The 17,150-nt window shown below is 40.0% G+C and overlaps 1 protein-coding gene across 1 annotated transcript in view; it reads right to left on the bottom strand.

Moving 5' to 3' along the window:
- The window catches only part of LOC118924397 (putative ankyrin repeat domain-containing protein 19), a 91,860-nt gene extending 82,734 nt beyond the window's left edge, over positions 1 to 9,126 (bottom strand). Inside the window, exon 1 of the mRNA XM_057504973.1 lies at positions 9,040 to 9,126. Coding sequence (XP_057360956.1) covers positions 9,040 to 9,126 — 87 coding nt within the window. The remainder of the gene's footprint in view (positions 1 to 9,039) is intronic.
- Positions 9,127 to 17,150: the final 8,024 nt, after the last annotated feature.

Here is a 17,150-nt window from a genome sequence, read left to right as displayed (position 1 = left end):
TGCGCAGCTGCGCGCAGACAGGGTTTCTGCTTCCTGCCCGGCTGCTATGGAGTTTATCTCCGCTGTTGCTGTGGGCGTGGCCTGGCTTGGGCAGCTACTCCAAAGTGGTGGAGTCGCGTTGGAGGGGGAGCGGCTGGGAGGCTATTTATCTCCATAAGGGGCCTTCCTGCTCCCTGCAGCCCAGGGTTTAGGGTGCCCAGAGATCCCCGGATTCCCTACCTCTGGATTAAGTGTCCCACCCTGCCCCTTTAAGACTTCCAAAAAGCACCTGCCAAAACAAAACAACGACCACCAAAAAAAAAAAAAAAGTTGGCCGCTCGTTTTTCTTTATTCTCCAGCGCCAGCCTCAGGCATCTGCTCACCGGTCTTGCTGCCCTGTTTCCCTAGTATTGGGGTCCCTATCCCTTTAAGACTTCCAAAAAGCGCTCGCCAAAACAAAACAGAAAAGAAAAAAAGAAAAAAATTGGTCGCGCGCTTTTCTTATGTCCTCAGGCGCCCGGCCTCCGGTGCCCGCTCACTGTTCTTGCTGCCCTGTTTTCCTAGTATCGAGCGCCCTGCTCTCTGGCCCGGATGGCTGGGGCTGGGTGCTCGGCAGCCCTGGGCTCCGTCTCCCTCCCGCTCTGCCTGTTCTTCTCCCACATGGAGTTGGGGGGATGGGTGCTCGGCTCCCGCCGGGCCGGGGCTTGTATCTTACCCCCTTCGCGAGGCGCTGGGTTCTCTCAGGTGCGGATGTTGTCTGGGTATTGTCCTGTGTCCTCTGGTCTTTATTCTAGGAAGGGTTGTCTTTGTTATATTTTCATAGATATATGTGATTTTGGGAGGAGATTTCCGCTGCTCTACTCACGCCGCCATCTTCCGCCCCTCCTAGTTTGGGGTTTTAATGTCCAATATCATGCCATCTGCAAACAGTGACAATTTCACTTCTTCCTTACCAGTCTGGATGCCTTTTATTTCTTTGTGTTGTCTGATTGCCATGGCTAGGATCTCCAGTACTATGTTGAATAACTTGAGAGAGTGGGCATCCTTGTCTTGTTACCAGTCTTAAAGGAAAAGCTTTCAGCCTTTTGCTATTAAGTATGATGTTGGCTGTGGGTTTGTCATATATGGTCTTTATTAAGTTGAGGTTTTTGCCTTCTGTACCCATTTTGTTGAGAGTTTTCTTTATGAGTGGATGTTTAATTTTGTCAAATGCTCTTTCAGCATCTATGGAGATGATCATGTGGTTTTTGTCCTTCTTTTTATTGATGTGGTGGATGATGTTGATGGATTTTCAAATGTTGTACCATCCTTGCATCCCTGGAATAAATCCTACTTGATCATGATGGATGACCTTTTTGATGTATTTTCGAATTTGGTTTGCTAATATTTTGTTGAGTATTTTTGCATCTATTTATTCATCAGTGTATTTATTCATCGGTGATATTGGTCTGTAGTTTCCTTTTTTTGGTGTCATTGCCTAGTTTTGGTATTAGAGTGATGCTGGCCTCATAGAATGAGTGTGGAAGTACTTCCTCCTCTTCTACTTCCTGAAAATCTTGAAGGAGGCTGGCTACTAGGTCCTCACTAAATGTTTGGTAAAATTCAGTGGTGAAGCCATCTGGTACAGGTGTTTTGTTCTTAGGAAGTTTTTTTATTAGCAATTCAATTTTGTTGCTGGTAATTGGCCTGTTCAGATTTTATGTTTCTCCCTGCCTCAGTCTTAGAAGGTTGTATTTTTCTAGAAAGTTGTCCATTTCTTCTAGGTTATCCAGTTTGTTAGCATACAATTTTTCATAGTATTCTCTAATAATTCTTTGTATTGCTGTAATGTCTGTAGTGATTTTTCCTTTCTCATTTCTGATTTTGTTTATGTGTGTAGACTTTCTTTTTTTCTCATAAGTCTGGCTAGTGGTTTATCTATTTTGTCTTGGAGAACCAGCTCCTGCTTTCATTGATTCTTTTTATTGTTTTATTCTTCTCGATTCTATTTATTTCTGCTCTGATATTTATTATAGCTCTCCTTCTACTGACTTTGGGCCTCATTTGTTCTTCTTTTTCTAGTTTCATTAATTGTGAGCTTAGACTGTTCATATGGGGTTGTTCTTCTTTCTTAAGATAAGTGTGTATTGCAATATACTTCCCTCTTAGCACGGCCTTCACTGCGTCCCACAGATTTTTTTTTTGTGGTGTTGAGTTATTGTTTTTATTTGTCTCCATATATTGCTTGATCTCTGTTTTTATTTGGTCATTGATCCATTGATTATTTTACGAGCATATTGTTAAGCCTCCATGTGTTTGTGGGCTTTTATGTTTTCTTTGCATAATTCATTTCTAGTTTCATACCTTTGTGGTCTGAGAAGCTGGTTGGGATAATTTCAATCCTTCTGAATTCACTGAGGCTCTTTTTGTGGCCTACTATATGATCTATTCTTGAAAATATTCCATGTGCACTTGAGAAGAATGTGTATCCTGCTGCTTTTGGGTAGAGTGTTCTGTAGATGTCTGTTAGGTCCATCTGTTCTAATGTGTTTTTCAGTGTTTCTGTCTCCTTACTTACTTTCTATCCAGTTGATTTGTCCTCTGGAGTGAGTGGTAAGTTGAAGTCTCCTAAAATGAATGCAGTGCATTCTATTTTTCCCTTTAATTCTATTCATATTTGTTTCACATATGTAGGTACTGCTGTGTTGGATGCATATATATTCATAGTGATCATATCCTCTTGTTGGAATGACCTCTTTATCATTATATAATGTCCTTCTTTGTCTCTTATTACTTTCTTTGTTTTGAAGTCTGTTTTATCTGATACAAGTACTGCAACTCCTGTTTTTTTCTCCCAGTAGTTGCATGAAATATCTTTTTCCATCCCTTCACTTTCAGTCTGTGTGTGTCTTTGGGTTTGAAGTGAGTCTCTTGCAGGTAGCATATAGAAAAGTCTTGTTTTTTAATCTATTTAGTGACTGTATGTCTTTTGATTGGTGCATTCATACCATTTACATTTAGGGTGATTATCAATGGATATGTACTTACTGCCATTGCAGGCTTTAGATTCATGGTTACCAAAGGTTCATGGGTAGCTTCTTTCTATCTAACAGTATGACTTACCTCACTATTATAAACACAATTCAAAGTTTGTTTTCTTTTTTCCTCATTTTCCTTCATCCTCCACCATTCTTTATATATTAATCATATTCTGTACTCTTTGTGTATCCCTTGACTGACCTTGGCTTATTAATTAATTTTCTTATTAATTAATTGTTCTACTTCCTTTAATTTGGTTTTGTCTTCTCTGGTGACAGTTATTTAGCCTTAGGAACACTTCCTCCTATAACAGTACCTCCAAAATACACTGTAGAGATGGTTTGTGGGAGGTAAATTTTCTTAACTTTTGCTTATCTGGAAGTTGTTTAATCCCTCTTTCAAATTTAAATGATAATCTTGCTGGGTAGAGTTTTCTTGGTTTGTGGTCCTTGTGTTTCATTGCAGTAAATATATCATGCCACTCCCTTCAGGCTGTAATGTTTCTGTTGAGAAGCCTGATGGGTTTTCCTTTGTATGTGATCTTTTTTCTCTCTCTGGCTCTTTTTAATAGTTTGTCCTTATCCTTCATCTTTGCCATTTTAATTATTACGTCCTGGTGTTGTCTTCCTTGGTCCCTTGTGTTGGGAAATATGTGCACCTCCACGGCTCAAGCAACTATCTTCTTCCCCAGATTGGGGAAGTTTTCAACAATTACCTCCTCAAAGACACTTTCTATTCCTTTTTCTCTCTTCTTCTTTTTCTGGTACCCCTATAATGTTAATATTGGTCCATTTGGATTGGTCACACAGTTCTCTTAATATTCTTTCATTCCTCGAGATCCTTTTTCTCTCTGTGCCTCAGCTTCTTTGTATTCCTGTTCTATTTTATTTACTGTCTCCTCTACTTCATTTAATATGCTTTTAATTATCTCCATTGTATATTTCTTTTCAGATACTGTATTTTTCAAAGTTTCTATCTCTTTCTTGAATTTGTCCCTGAGTATTTTTCTGTAGCTCCATGGGCATGTTTATGGTTTTTATTTTGGAATCTCTTTCTGGGGGATTGGTGAGTTCAGTTTCACTTGAACCTCTTTCTGGTGTTTTTGGAATTTTAGTTTGTACCAGGTTCTTTTGATGTTTCATGTTTATAAGTTTTTTGTAGGCTGTGCCCTCTATTGCTCAGAACCTCTACTCTCTGGAGCTGCTCAGCCCCTGGAGCGATGGCACGGTTTTCAGGCAACTGGTGCTGGTGCCTTCCAGGAATAAAGAGCTCTTTCCTGCTTCCCAGCTACAGGTCCTGCCTCCACTGCCAGAGCCAGTGGGTAGAGCAGGCAGGGAGTAGCCTCTATGCTACATCCTTGTATCTGCTGTGGACCAGGCCACTCTGTGGCCAGCCTCATGCAAGGCGGGAGTAGGAGGTTTATGAACTGGTGCCAGCCAGGAGGAAGGAGTGGTAGGCTTCGTATCACATTGGGATGCTCACAGTTGCATTGCCAGTGAGGGGGATGGAGTGCCTGAAGCTCCTGAAAATTCCCAGTGTGCTGGGACAACTTTGTCCACCTGTCCTTTCTCCTTAGCAGCAAGCTCTGTGCAATCCTGGTCCTTTTAGCGGCCCCCTTGCTGTTAGGAAGTCTCTCAGAGTGCCTGCCTTTCTTTTGTCCCAGAGTGGCTGTTTGTGGGTACCTGTTCTCCACAAGCTGCTGGAATCTCAGTCTCTCCAAGTATTCTGCCTGTCTTAGCTTTTCAACCCTACTAATCTCCAGAGAACCCTGTAATGTAGGTTCGTGCTCCCAGAGCAGACCTCCAGGGCTGGGTATCCAGCAGTCCTAGGCTTATACCCCCTCCCCTGCTCCATTTCTCTTCCTCCTGCTGGTGAGCTGGGGCAGGGGAAGGGCTTGGGTCCTGCTGGGTCACGGCTTTGGTACTTTACCCTTTTCTGTGAGGTCTGTTCTTTTCCCCACATGGAGGCAATCTGTAGCAGCCTTCTTTCCTGTTGCTCTTTCAGGATTAGTTGTATTTGCTATATTTTCATATTATCTGTGGTTTGGGGAGGAGGTTTCTGTCTCACCTCCCATGCCGCCATCTTTAAGCCAATCCTTTGCTTTCATTTTAATTGGACAAATATTTTAACAGAGCAAGAAGCACAGTGAAATAAGAGAGATTAAACACTAAATGGCAATCCTTCTTGTGTTTCTACATATCATCAACCAGTGCATTAGTGTTGCTTTTCAAATATCAGTGGCCTGGCGCTATGACTTTTGTTTCCCTTCTCTAGTCACCCTAAGATTCAGACCTCCCTGCAGATGGTCCTGTCTGACTTGTCAGACTCCTCTAGCTTCTCTGGAACTGCACTTCATCCATACCACAAAGTCTTTGTCTTCCTTCCCTTCCCGCATTCCATGCAGGCCTGTGAAGTGAAGTGACCCTGTATACACTGTAGTGCACACCTGCACAGCTATCCAGCTTTTTCAAATCTCTGTCTCAGAGCCCCTATCTTTCCTTAGATTGCCTGAAGGGAAGGATATGGCAGTGATTTCTGGAGGGAAACTGTATGGGTTGAACAGATGTTTGAAGTGCTAGGGGAGTATTTACATTTTGTTTCATTATAGGATTTTTTTTTTTTTTAATACAAGACTCCAACCCCACCATAGAAACTCTTTCAATCCAGAAACTCCTGGCCCTGGTTAAAAACCTTCATAGTCATACCACCTGAAAAAAATTGTGAGCTGACGACGTGGGATATGTCAGTGGAGGGTGTGTATATAGCAGAGAGAATGTGACAAGGGCAAGTTCTAGACTTAATTCTGAAGGAAAATTTTTATTCCTTTGAATTACACTCTTTCCATTTCCATCTTTAGTTTCTGCATGCTACCTGAGGCACTTGAGTCAGAATAGAAAACAATAAAAGCAATTATTATAAAATTTTATGGCCTCACTACGATATTATTTCTTTTTTATAACCCCTGTGATGTACTTAATATTACTCCCATTTTACAACTGAAAAAAGTGGAGTTCAAAGAAGTTAAGTGATTCTTAGAATGAGTAAGTGGCAAAAAGACTTAATCCAGGGCTTCTGACTCTAGCTCTGTGTTTCCTTTACTAAACCATACTGCAAAGACAATAGCATAGTATATGGGACATGATAAAAATGAAGATAACAAAAATAGATCACATTTAAGATTTCAAAAATTAGTCTAACAACATTACACACAGAGTCATGTTTGGGTAGGAAATTGCAGAGAAATAGAAAGCCAAAATTTCTGCTAGCTCCTAGATTTGTACAAGCCAATTCTGTAAAGGGCTATACGTCACTGAATTTAGAAATGACAGCTACAGCAATAATCAGATGGAGGCCCATAAAATTCAGAGAGGATTCCGAAAGGAAATCTAAATGAAAAACATTTAAAAATGAAAACAGTAGATCTATGTGAATGAAATACATCTTAAAGAATCAAAGTCAGGAAATAAAATTTCAATTTCAGTTACTACAATAAAGAGTGTTTAGCTAAAATATGAATCCCTTTTCATTACAATGTAACTGCCAATCAACCAAAGAGAATAACAGCCCATAGAATTAAGGACGATTAGGTATGACAGGGGTTACATACAATGACTGTGTGTTTTATTATAAAAATAATTTTTCTGTAGATTCCAAAGTGTATGCTTTGTTTACAGTAGGTAACATTTCAACATTTAAAAAAACTCTGTTATAATTAAAATCTATTTGAACTTCATTCCTAGAATGTTTCCTCTCTAATTCCCACAGTTCATCTGTGATATGTTAGAAGTAAAAGAAAAATAACGGGGGAGAAAAGTTTGCTCCATCTTGTTTATTGACAGTGTTTCCTAAGTTAATTTATTTAAAAAAACCTATCTTCTCTTCTGAATGGTGAGTCTGGCTATAGTAATTATGAATGATAAAATTCTTTTGAGTTTAATGGAAACTCTGTGCTTATCTAACCTTACTTTAATATTTTTAAGACAAAAAGTATTACAAAAATGTAAAGACAGGAATAAAATTCATCCACAATTCTGGCCATAACTAATCACCGTTAACATTTTGGTATATTCTTTATTTAGATTTTGGTATGCTAAATGTAGCCATGCTTCAGGATATTTTCCTAGAAATGGCACTTTTTAAAAAAGGAGAATGGAAAATAGAAACTTTAGAAAAATTAAAGTGCCAATTATTTGTAATTACACAATTATTCAGTCAGGAGATTGTTCTCTTTCAACACTCAGGAGATGCTTGGGTAGTGAAAGGTACCCAAGAGGCCAAAATACAGGGATCCATTTGGCGTGTGGTATTGATTCTTTGACAAAACATGATTTAGTAATTGGCTTGGGTCATTCTGACAACTTACCTTTTCAAATCATTTTACTTATTCAAGATTTTGGAGTACAGTATTTAAAGACTTTTCAAAATTTTAAAAATATTTATTTTAAGGCATTGGTTCTAAATTTGCAACATGGATGGACCTAGAGCATATCATACTAAGTGAAATAAGCCAGAGAAAGACAACTACCATATGATTTCACTTTTATGTGGATTCTAAAAAAACAAAACAAACAAACTATACTGAAATATACTCATAATGATAGAGAACAGACTGGTGGTTGCCATAAAGAAGGGGGTGGAGGGGAGGGGTGAAATAGGTGAAGGGGGAAAAAAATTAAAAAGTTTGCTATCTTGATCTGGGTGTTGGTTACATGAGTGTATAGACATGTCAAATGCACCAAGCTGTACACTAAGATTTGTGCATTTTATTTTATGTATCTCAATACAAAGAACTGAAAAAAACCTATGTGCCCAAATCACCTGGGGAGCTTATTATAACACAAATCGCTGAGTTTCTCATTGAGTATGTCTGCATGGGGCTTGGGACTGCATTTCTAAGAAGTCCCCATCCTCAGCTAGTGCAGATGGCCTAGAGACCACATTTTGAGAACCACTAATATAGGGCATAATTCTATGAAGGCAGCTTACAAGAGGCAATTTCCCCAAACATGCATCTTCCATTTGGGATATTTCACATCACAGTGATGAGCTCTAGGTTTTATTTAGGATTTTTTAAATGAGACTTTGTAGTCTGATTTTAATGAGGATGTCAGAAACAAGTATAAATTATGAGTTCAATTGAACTCTTTATAGACATGAGAGAGGAAAAGCAAATCCTTCAAAAGAAAACCTCCTAAATCCTAGAATTTCCTATTTATGTTCAGATTGTCTATAAAAACATTTAGGGTGTGTGCCACCTTATGAATCTGCATGTATGGTGAGAACTTCTGTTTCTCATGGTTTAAACCCTACCATGTGAGTTTTCCTTCTGAAACCCTCAACCTTATCAGCATGAATTCTTCCTCTTCTCTTACCTATCGAATGTTTCTTGTCCAGAAGCCTCACACATTTCCTAAAGTATGCAAGTCCTCTCATGCTTTATTAAAAAGTCTGTAGAGCATAAGACAGGAATGAGTTCCAGCAGGTCTCAGACCTTTGCCAGGCAACCACATACCAGTGCAGGAAGTCTGAAACTTTGTATTTCAAAACATCTTCACAGCCGTTGAATCAGAATTCTGGTTTGGGAGTCAGGTGACCTCCATTCCAACTCTAGTTCTGCTGTGACTCAGTTATTAGATTCAGACACATGGCCTAACTCCACCTGCTGTGGTGCTCAGGAGTTCAGCATGTTGGTGTCTAGGAGACCTGGGCTTGCATCTCAGCTTCTGGTACTCACTGGCTCTGGGACTCCGTAATAATGGGACTAGTGACAATTAACAGAAGGGTTAATGTAAACATGAGAATATGCCCCTCAAGGTGTCTGCCACACAGTAGGCAGTCTGTACTGCTGGTTATTGTTACTATATGTAAAGTGACAGGATTGGGCTGGATAATTAATGCTTGTGCATGTCCCAGCTTTACAGAGCTATGCTTTTAAGTGAAATAGAGTCTTAAAGAATAATGATGGCTGAGTTAATCTGTACGGCTGCCATAACAAAGTAGCCCAGACTGGGTGGCTTCAACAACAAAAATTAATTTTCTCACAGTTCTGGAGGCCACAAGTTCAAGATCAGGGTTGTCAGTGGTGTTGGTTTCTTCTGAGGCCTCTGTCTTTGTTTTGTAGATGGCCATCCTCTCTCTGTGTCTTCACATGGCTTTTTCTCTGTGTGCATTTGCATCCAAATATTCTCTTCTTATAAGGAAACCAGTCACGTTGGGTTAGGACCCACCCTAGGGGGGGCCTCATTTTAATTTAATTACCTCTTTAAAGATCATGTCTCCAAATACAGTCACATTCTGAGGTATTGGGGGTGGGGCCTCAACATATGAATTTTTTTAAACTAAGGTATCACTGATATACGATCTTATGGAGGTTTCACATGAACAACATTGTGGTTTCAACATGAACCCATATTATCAAGCACTCACCCTCCCCATTGCAGTCACTGTCCATCAGCGTAGTAAGATGCTATAGAGTCATTGTCTTCTCTACATAGAGGTGGTGCATATGTCTTTTTGAATCTGGGCTTTTGTTTTCTAAGGGTAAATTCCTAGGAGTGGAATTCCTGGGTCAAATGGTATTTCTAATTTTAGTTTTTTGAGGAACCTCCATACTGCTTTCCACAATGGTTGAACTAGCTTACATTCCCACCAGCAGTGTAGGAGGGCTCCCCTTTCTCCACATCCTCACCAGCATTTGTTTTTTTCTTGTCTTTCAGATGTTGGCCATCCTAACAGGTGTGAGGTGATATCTCTTTGTGGTTTTAATTTGCATTTCCCTCATAATTAGTGATGTGTGGAGCATGCCTGTTGGCCATCAGAATTTCTTCTTTGGAGAAATGTCTGTTCAGATCCTCTGCCCATTTTTTAATTGGGTTATTTGTTTTTTGGGTGTTGAGGAATTTGAACTCTTTATATATTTTGGATGTTAACCCCTTATCAGATATGCCATTTATGAATATATTCTCCCGTATTGTTCTGCTGATGGTTTCCTTTGCTGTACAGTAGCTTTTTAATTTGATGTAGTCCCATTTGTTCATTTTTGTTTTTGTTTCCCTTGTCCGAGGAGATGTGTTCAGGAAAAAGTTGCTCATGTTTATATTCAAGAGATTTTTGCCTATCAATATATGAATTTTGAGGGGACACAATTCAGCTCATAACAATGGCTAAGCATGCAATTTGAGCCTTTGCTTTTTTATCCTACTGAAGAATTATGGGTTTTCAGTTCTGTTTTGATAAGTCATTTCACAGTGAACCTTTGACTAGCCAAAAATAAAAACCAACCAATCCCAGAAGAAAGTTGTGGCCTCAATAATGTCAAACAAAATAATAATGAAACCACCATTTGACTTCAGCACATATACTTTAAGTGCTAACAGATTTATGTAATCATGTCTTGTTCTCTAAGAATTACTGCAAGGCCCCATAAAATCTGGCTTTTTCAGTGGTGTTAATATTAGTTGTGACTATGTTTTCGGTAGTAATAATATGTCTCAAACTGCAGTCCTCACTTTCTGCAAATGACTACTGATCATCCATACATTAAATATACCAGTGCCAAGTGACGATTTGCACATCCACATTTTCTGCTATGTGGGTAACCATTAACCAACAAGAAAATGCCCTTGTGTGCAGTTGCTTGGAAGGCCCTGAGATCCACTGGACCTCTTGTTTCTGCCTCATGCTCTTCATTCATGAGGTACTAATGATTTCCAGACTAGTAAGTGTACCTGTTAAGATGTATTTAAACAATCTATTGGAAAACCAATACTTTTGCCATTGGAGTTGGAAATAATACAGCAGCTTACCTTGGCTCAGGAGCTATTTCACTGAGGAAGTTCTTCTAGGTGTGAAAGAGATCATGTTTAAATAAGTGCCAAGCTTAGTGCTTGGGATGTACTTGGTGCTCAATGAATGCCAATTTATTAGTCACTCTATCAAAAAGTCTCAATTCATTGTAGGTATAAACATGAAATGATTTTATTTTCTCAACTTATACTGTGCTCTTGGGTAATGGGCTTTTTCAAGGCAGTATAGTTCCACAATTCTGAAGGTGTACAGTTTTTAAAATAGTTTCTCAACCATATTTTAAGGCTCAGTACTGTTCCTTTAAAGATATTAAACTCACACTTGGCCGGATCCTCATCCATCCTCCTGTCCAGACAGGCCAGAACTTTGCTCCAGCTGCTTTGTACTGAGAGTGAAGGTAGTGGTGGTGGGCAGGGAGGGGGCATGGGGAATGGTGGTGGTGGGGTCGGTGCTGGTGATAAAGGCGATGGTGGCCTGGCTGACTGGAGTGGGGACAGAATAGTGGACACTATCCAAGGCACCTCTCCTTCCCCCTGCCTTTTCACTGCTTCCTCTTTGGCTGGTATGGGGAGCAAGTAGGAAAGGCAGAGGTCTCCTATAGAATGGTGTCTAGTGAAGCAGCAGTTACACTACTCTGTGGATTGTGACTGGCGTTTGTACATCTGCATTTTATGGTGACAACCAAATGCTCTTCTCTCTGAGGTGTATTTGTTGGTTCTCTACAGGGTGCTAATAGGACTTACCTAATATGGGGGATTTGGTTTGGGCTCCAAAGTCCCTGCCACTTGGAGTTCCATCAGCTGTTGGGTGATTGCTCAGTGCAGTGAAAGTAAGATGGCTCAAGCTCATGGACTCCTTCAGCAATGTCATTTTGACCCACAGACACACAAGAATTCTTGTTGCTTCAAATAGTGGAAATGGAGGTTGCCTCTCTCAGGCAAATCTCTCAGATCTATCACCGTTCTTTGAAGGGGCATCAGGCACTTAGCCAACCTAGTCCTATATCTACTCTTAAATAAAATACTTATCTCTAGCCCCCAGGTTAATTAAGGGAGAAAGCTGGGAATTCCTTAATCTTTCTGATTACCTATCTTTGGCTTTCAAGGAAGAGAATAGCCTCTTTGAATAAAACCAGCCTTCCAAACTGTGACCTCTTCTCTTCCAGGTCTTCCCTCCTTTGGTCTTCCAGGATGGCAGCTCTCCACAAGCCCAGGGGATGGTGGCTTGCCCTCAGCAGCTGTGGCTTTGACACAGAATGTGGGGATTTTCTTTCATCTCTGGGTCCTAGTTGCCAATTCTGTCACTCAGAACCTAAAGCCATACTATTGCTTTAGTTTGGTTCCCCTAAGCAGAAATAGAAAATGAAAGGTTAGGTTATACGGTCTTGAATATCCTATCTCACTATAAGATTTGAAAGTCACTTGATAAAGGAGGCTTACATCTCAAGAACTAGTTTTGGTAAGGAAGTGTAGTACTACATTGTAGAGGGTGGGGATGACAAATGCATGAGGCAATGCCCCAAATACCATCAGAGTAGGTGACTCCTTAAAAAAAACAGTTCTTTATTTATTGGGTGCTTTAGCCTGAGATTATTATAGAATTTCTCATCTTGGTAACATATTGTGAGGGAGTATTATCAATTTCAATCACTCTATGGTTGAGGAATTGAAGTTCAGAGAAGTTAAATGGTTGTTCAAATTAGGTAAACCTCCAAAATAACCACGTCAAGACATGAACATGAACATTCTCATTCCAACATTTATATTATGCTTTACATTTTCCTAAATGGGTTAGGGTGGTCTACAGCATGGTAACAAACAGGCCCAAGCCTGGATGTCATTCAGTATTTCTCTCTCACATAACAACAGCCCAGGCAGTTCTTCTGGTCAGTGGGTGGATTTCCTCCATGTCGTCAGGCAGGCTTCTTTCTTCTGACTCTGCTAACCCTTAGCAGGGTTTTGTGTTTTTTTTAAGAAGTCAGGTTCATTTAGATATAATATGACATATAGTGAAGTTCTCCCTTTTTAGGTCTACAGATCAATGAATTTTGATGAATATGTATAATTGTGTAACCACCTTCATACTTGAGATACAGAACATTTCTATCAGCCCAAAGAATATCCTTGTGCCCCTCGGCAGCCAGTCTCCTTCCCTCCCACAATGATTTCTGTCCCTATAAGTCTGCTATTTCCAGAATGTCATAGAGATGGGATCGTATAGATAACAGCCTTTTGTGGCTAGATTTTTTTTTTTCTTCTTAGCATAATCCTACCAGGGGTCCTAAACTTTTTGTGTCATGGCCACTTAGGAGTCTGGTTGAGCCTCTAAACTTCTTTTGTAGAATAATGTTTATAAACGAATTGTGTAGAAATATAGTTTTTAAAGTTTTAAAAGAGCTAATTTGTGATCTAATAATATATGTGCTTTTTATTAATGCCTTAGTGATGAACATACATTGTATTTTGAGATGTCCATAACAACTGTAATAAAATATGACAATATTGGTAGTTTTTATTGGTGAAAGAGTCAGTTATGGCTCATAGAACTGTGTTTTGTTGCCTACATTAATAATTAAAGGAAATGCAACAGTTCAAATAGAGGTTAATGAAAATTAAGATTTGAAGGTTTTCCTCATCTAAATCACAGACTCCCTGAATTCTACCCATAGGTCCTTTGGGGCTCCATGTACCCCAAATTAAGGATTCCTGTTTCTAGAGCCTCATTATTATTTACAGCTAAAATGCAGAAGGGAATGGAATAGAGAAACAGCTGCAGAAGATTTTTGTGGGCCTTTTCTGGAACTGGCATATGTCACTTCTGCTCACATTCTATGGGAGAGAACTTAGTCACATGGCTCCATCTGTAAGTCATATGTAAGAAAGACAAGGAAGCATAGGCTGGCTGTGTACCCAAAGAGGAAGTGAGTGGATTTTGGTGCTACCTTGCAGTCTCTGGCACACTAACCTAATTTGATTTAAGGTATCCCTTGTAGGATACCACCTTCTATGATGCCATCATAACTGATCAAAGCATGGTTTTGTAAAGTTTAATGATAGCATCATTTATTAGTGAATTAGAAACTTGGGGCACAAGTCTGGATCTTCTTGTTCCAAATCCTACACAGTCTGCACTATATCAATTACATGAGTAACATTATGGTTACTAGACTCCCCCCATCATCAAGTCCCCACCACGTACCCCATTACAGTCACTGTCCATCAGCGTAGTAAGATCTGCACTATATCTTGGTGTTCTTTGCCATGTGATTGAAGGACCACTACACTACAGGGATCTTCTTGCATGAAAATATTGCTCTCTTTTCTATGGGGCCACTGCGCTTGGGGTTTAATGTTCTGTGACTACTGTCTTGAAACTCAATAATTTTATCTTTGAATTTATGTTTTGTAAGCGAAGTCTGATGGGACAATGGAGCTTTCTCTGGGGACTTGGAGCCTTGGTTCACATGCAGGGCCACCCTCACCCCTGTTCCCTAGACAGGCTCTTGGCTGCCTGCCATCTGTCCCTGGTCCCGTGGGACTGCCTTGCTTCCTCCTCCCCACTCTTGCCCTAAGACCACTGCCACCCTCTGCCTGGCCCAGCAACCAGGTTGCTTCAGTAAAGGGGAGAAACTCACATTCTGTTGCCTCCTTTTGTCCCTGGCAATGGACCTGGTGCAGGTGCAAGGAGGGTCAGAGACAGGGGCATGCCCTATGTTGTCTCAGGGTGGCAACACCCCTACACATTTGGCAGCTGACTCAGAGGGGCCCCTCTTGAACATCCCCAGTCCAGGCACTAAGTGTGTACTGGCATGGGGGTTTCAGTCCTTTGGGGGTTGCCCACTCCTGTGGGTTGGGGCACTGGTTCCAGGGCCCTGCATTTTTGTTTTGCACTGGACCCTGCAAATTATGGATCTATCCTAGCCTGAGAATCCTAGTAAAAGCCACCACTGCTGAATTATCCAACAGAGGCATCTGCCATTGTTTCAGAAGTTTTCTTTTTTCCTTCCAACACTTATTTACCTATAAGAGATGGAAAGATCCTCTGTCTTTCACATTATCATGGATCAAATTCTTTAGTTTTGCAAATTATGATCAAAGATCACATCTTAGAAAGTCTGAACCTGGGGATATCCAGAACTGGCAGATTTCTGCCAGTAAATTCATAATAACAAATCCTGAGAGGTAGTGGCAGGATGGGCCAAACAACAAGGTTGACAGACTCAGGCTGAATGTCTGCAGGACCCAGAGGATCCTGGCTGTGAAAGACAAATAGGACACAGTGAAGGGCCCGAGGCAGACTATGCAAGAGAAGGAAGAGAAGGAAACAGCAAAAAGGCAGTTCTCCTTAACCTCATAATTTTGCTTTGAAGATTTTTAATCTTGGAAAACAGCAGCAGGAAGCCAAGGTGTTTAAATGCTTAGAGTTACAACTTCTTGATGATTTGAAGGTTGGCTGGTAATTTTACATATTCTTCTATGACAAGTAGTTGTTATCTCTATTGCTATTATATTGTCTCATACTCAGCGGTACTTATGGATGCTTTTAATCATCTAAGACTTCTGATACTTGTCTTCCTCAAAATCAAGAAGAAAAATAAGCAGGAGGACTAGAAATTGAAACTAGAAGTCGTGGTTACCATACCACTATTCAAAACCACTATTTTACTTCCTTTCTCACAGCCATAATATCAGACAAAGCATTATTGCTTGAAGCAAAAAGGTAAATGTTATGGGTTGGATTGTATCCCCCCACCTGCAGAAAGTTATATGTTGAAGTCCTAGTGCTTTAGAATGTGGCTTTATTTGGAAATAGGGTTTCTGTGGACTAATTGGTTGAGATAAAAGTCACACTGGAGTAGGGCGGGTCCCTAATCCCATATCGCTGGCTTCCTTATAAAAAGGGGAAAATCAGACACAGAGACGTGTGCACAGGGAGAATGCCACGTGGAGACTGTTATGCTGAAACAGATCCTTCTGTAGCACCTTCAGAGGAGCCAAGAGTCCTGGCTGACAACTGATCTTGTACTTCTGGCTTCCAGAACTATGAGATAATGAAGTTCTGTTGTTGAAGTTCACTCAGTGTGTGGCGCTTGGTATGGCAGCCCTAGAAAACTAATCCAGTGAGTGAGAGGATTCCTGAATCCATGAGGTCAGAAGTCATATTTCATAAAGGTTCTCCATTTTATTAAGAAGTGTGGGTCTTTTCTTCAAACAAGACAAAAAAAACAGAAAGCATGTGTTACTAAGGTACACAGAGTGAACCAGCAATTTGAATCAAGTAATCAGCTAGCAAATCATCAAAGAAACCTTAAATAGTTTTATTATAGTTAACAATTCTTAATGAATCACAGAATCTTCTATCTGAAAAATATATATCTATTACAATAGAAATAGATATATATTTTTCTTATGGAATAGTTCCCATGAAAATATTCTATAATCCTTCTCAGAAATCTTTTCTTCTTGTCCATCTTGACTTAGGTATTTCATCATTTATGATTTATACCCACCTCCTCCCCAGAATAATTTGAGGTAGTTATGACTCTTTCCTTATATCTATTCTGAAATGTCATAGCCATATTGGTGGCTGGATCAGTAATTTAATGTTCATTAAATAATACAATGAACCAGTGTGACTCATTGCTATAATGCCATGTGATGGTTATATAGAAATGTCTTGATATTGAATCTAATTCAACTTCATTAAATCATATTATAGCTAAAATAAAATGGGAGGATTCAGATTGAGAAAGCAAGAATGCATGAAGCCTCCCTACTTTCTAGTTCTTGCAGCAGCAACTGGGCTCCCATTCTGAGACCTGCCTTTATTAGCTGGAAGCTGTAGAGCCCCAGGCCTCAGCTGCGTTAACTGCATTATTTGGAGATAATCAATACACGAAGTTAGAATGTAAGGGCGTTAGATTCTTAACATCATTAAGCCACTTGTCCATTATGTGTTTCATGTCTTGGTATTATACTATTATGCTGTTAATCCCTTAAGGTCCCAGATGAATTTTAGTGACAAAGGATTAATTTAATGATACCTGCCCCCCTGGGGGAGTTAGGGGGAATGCCAGTCACATTTGCTCTAGATTTCAGAGAAAACCAGAAGGGATGCTGTGTTTCTCTCGAGTCAATACATGAGCCTCTTGTAGTCAATTATCTGTACAGCAGTTGGAGTTGATAGAACCCAAATATGATTATGTTACCCCCTACCCTGCTTAAGACACTTATAGTTAGCAATCATTAAAATCCATACATTTTTAATTTTCTCTAAATCATGAGTTCTATCGTCTTCCACATTTGAAGCTGAGCCTTGAGGCTTACTGCTCTGGGGATAAGAGGGAA

Source organism: Manis pentadactyla, chromosome 7 (genome assembly GCF_030020395.1).
Source record: "Manis pentadactyla isolate mManPen7 chromosome 7, mManPen7.hap1, whole genome shotgun sequence".
Classification (NCBI taxonomy): Eukaryota; Metazoa; Chordata; class Mammalia; order Pholidota; family Manidae; genus Manis; species Manis pentadactyla.
This window is presented reverse-complemented; position numbering and strand designations above follow the sequence as displayed.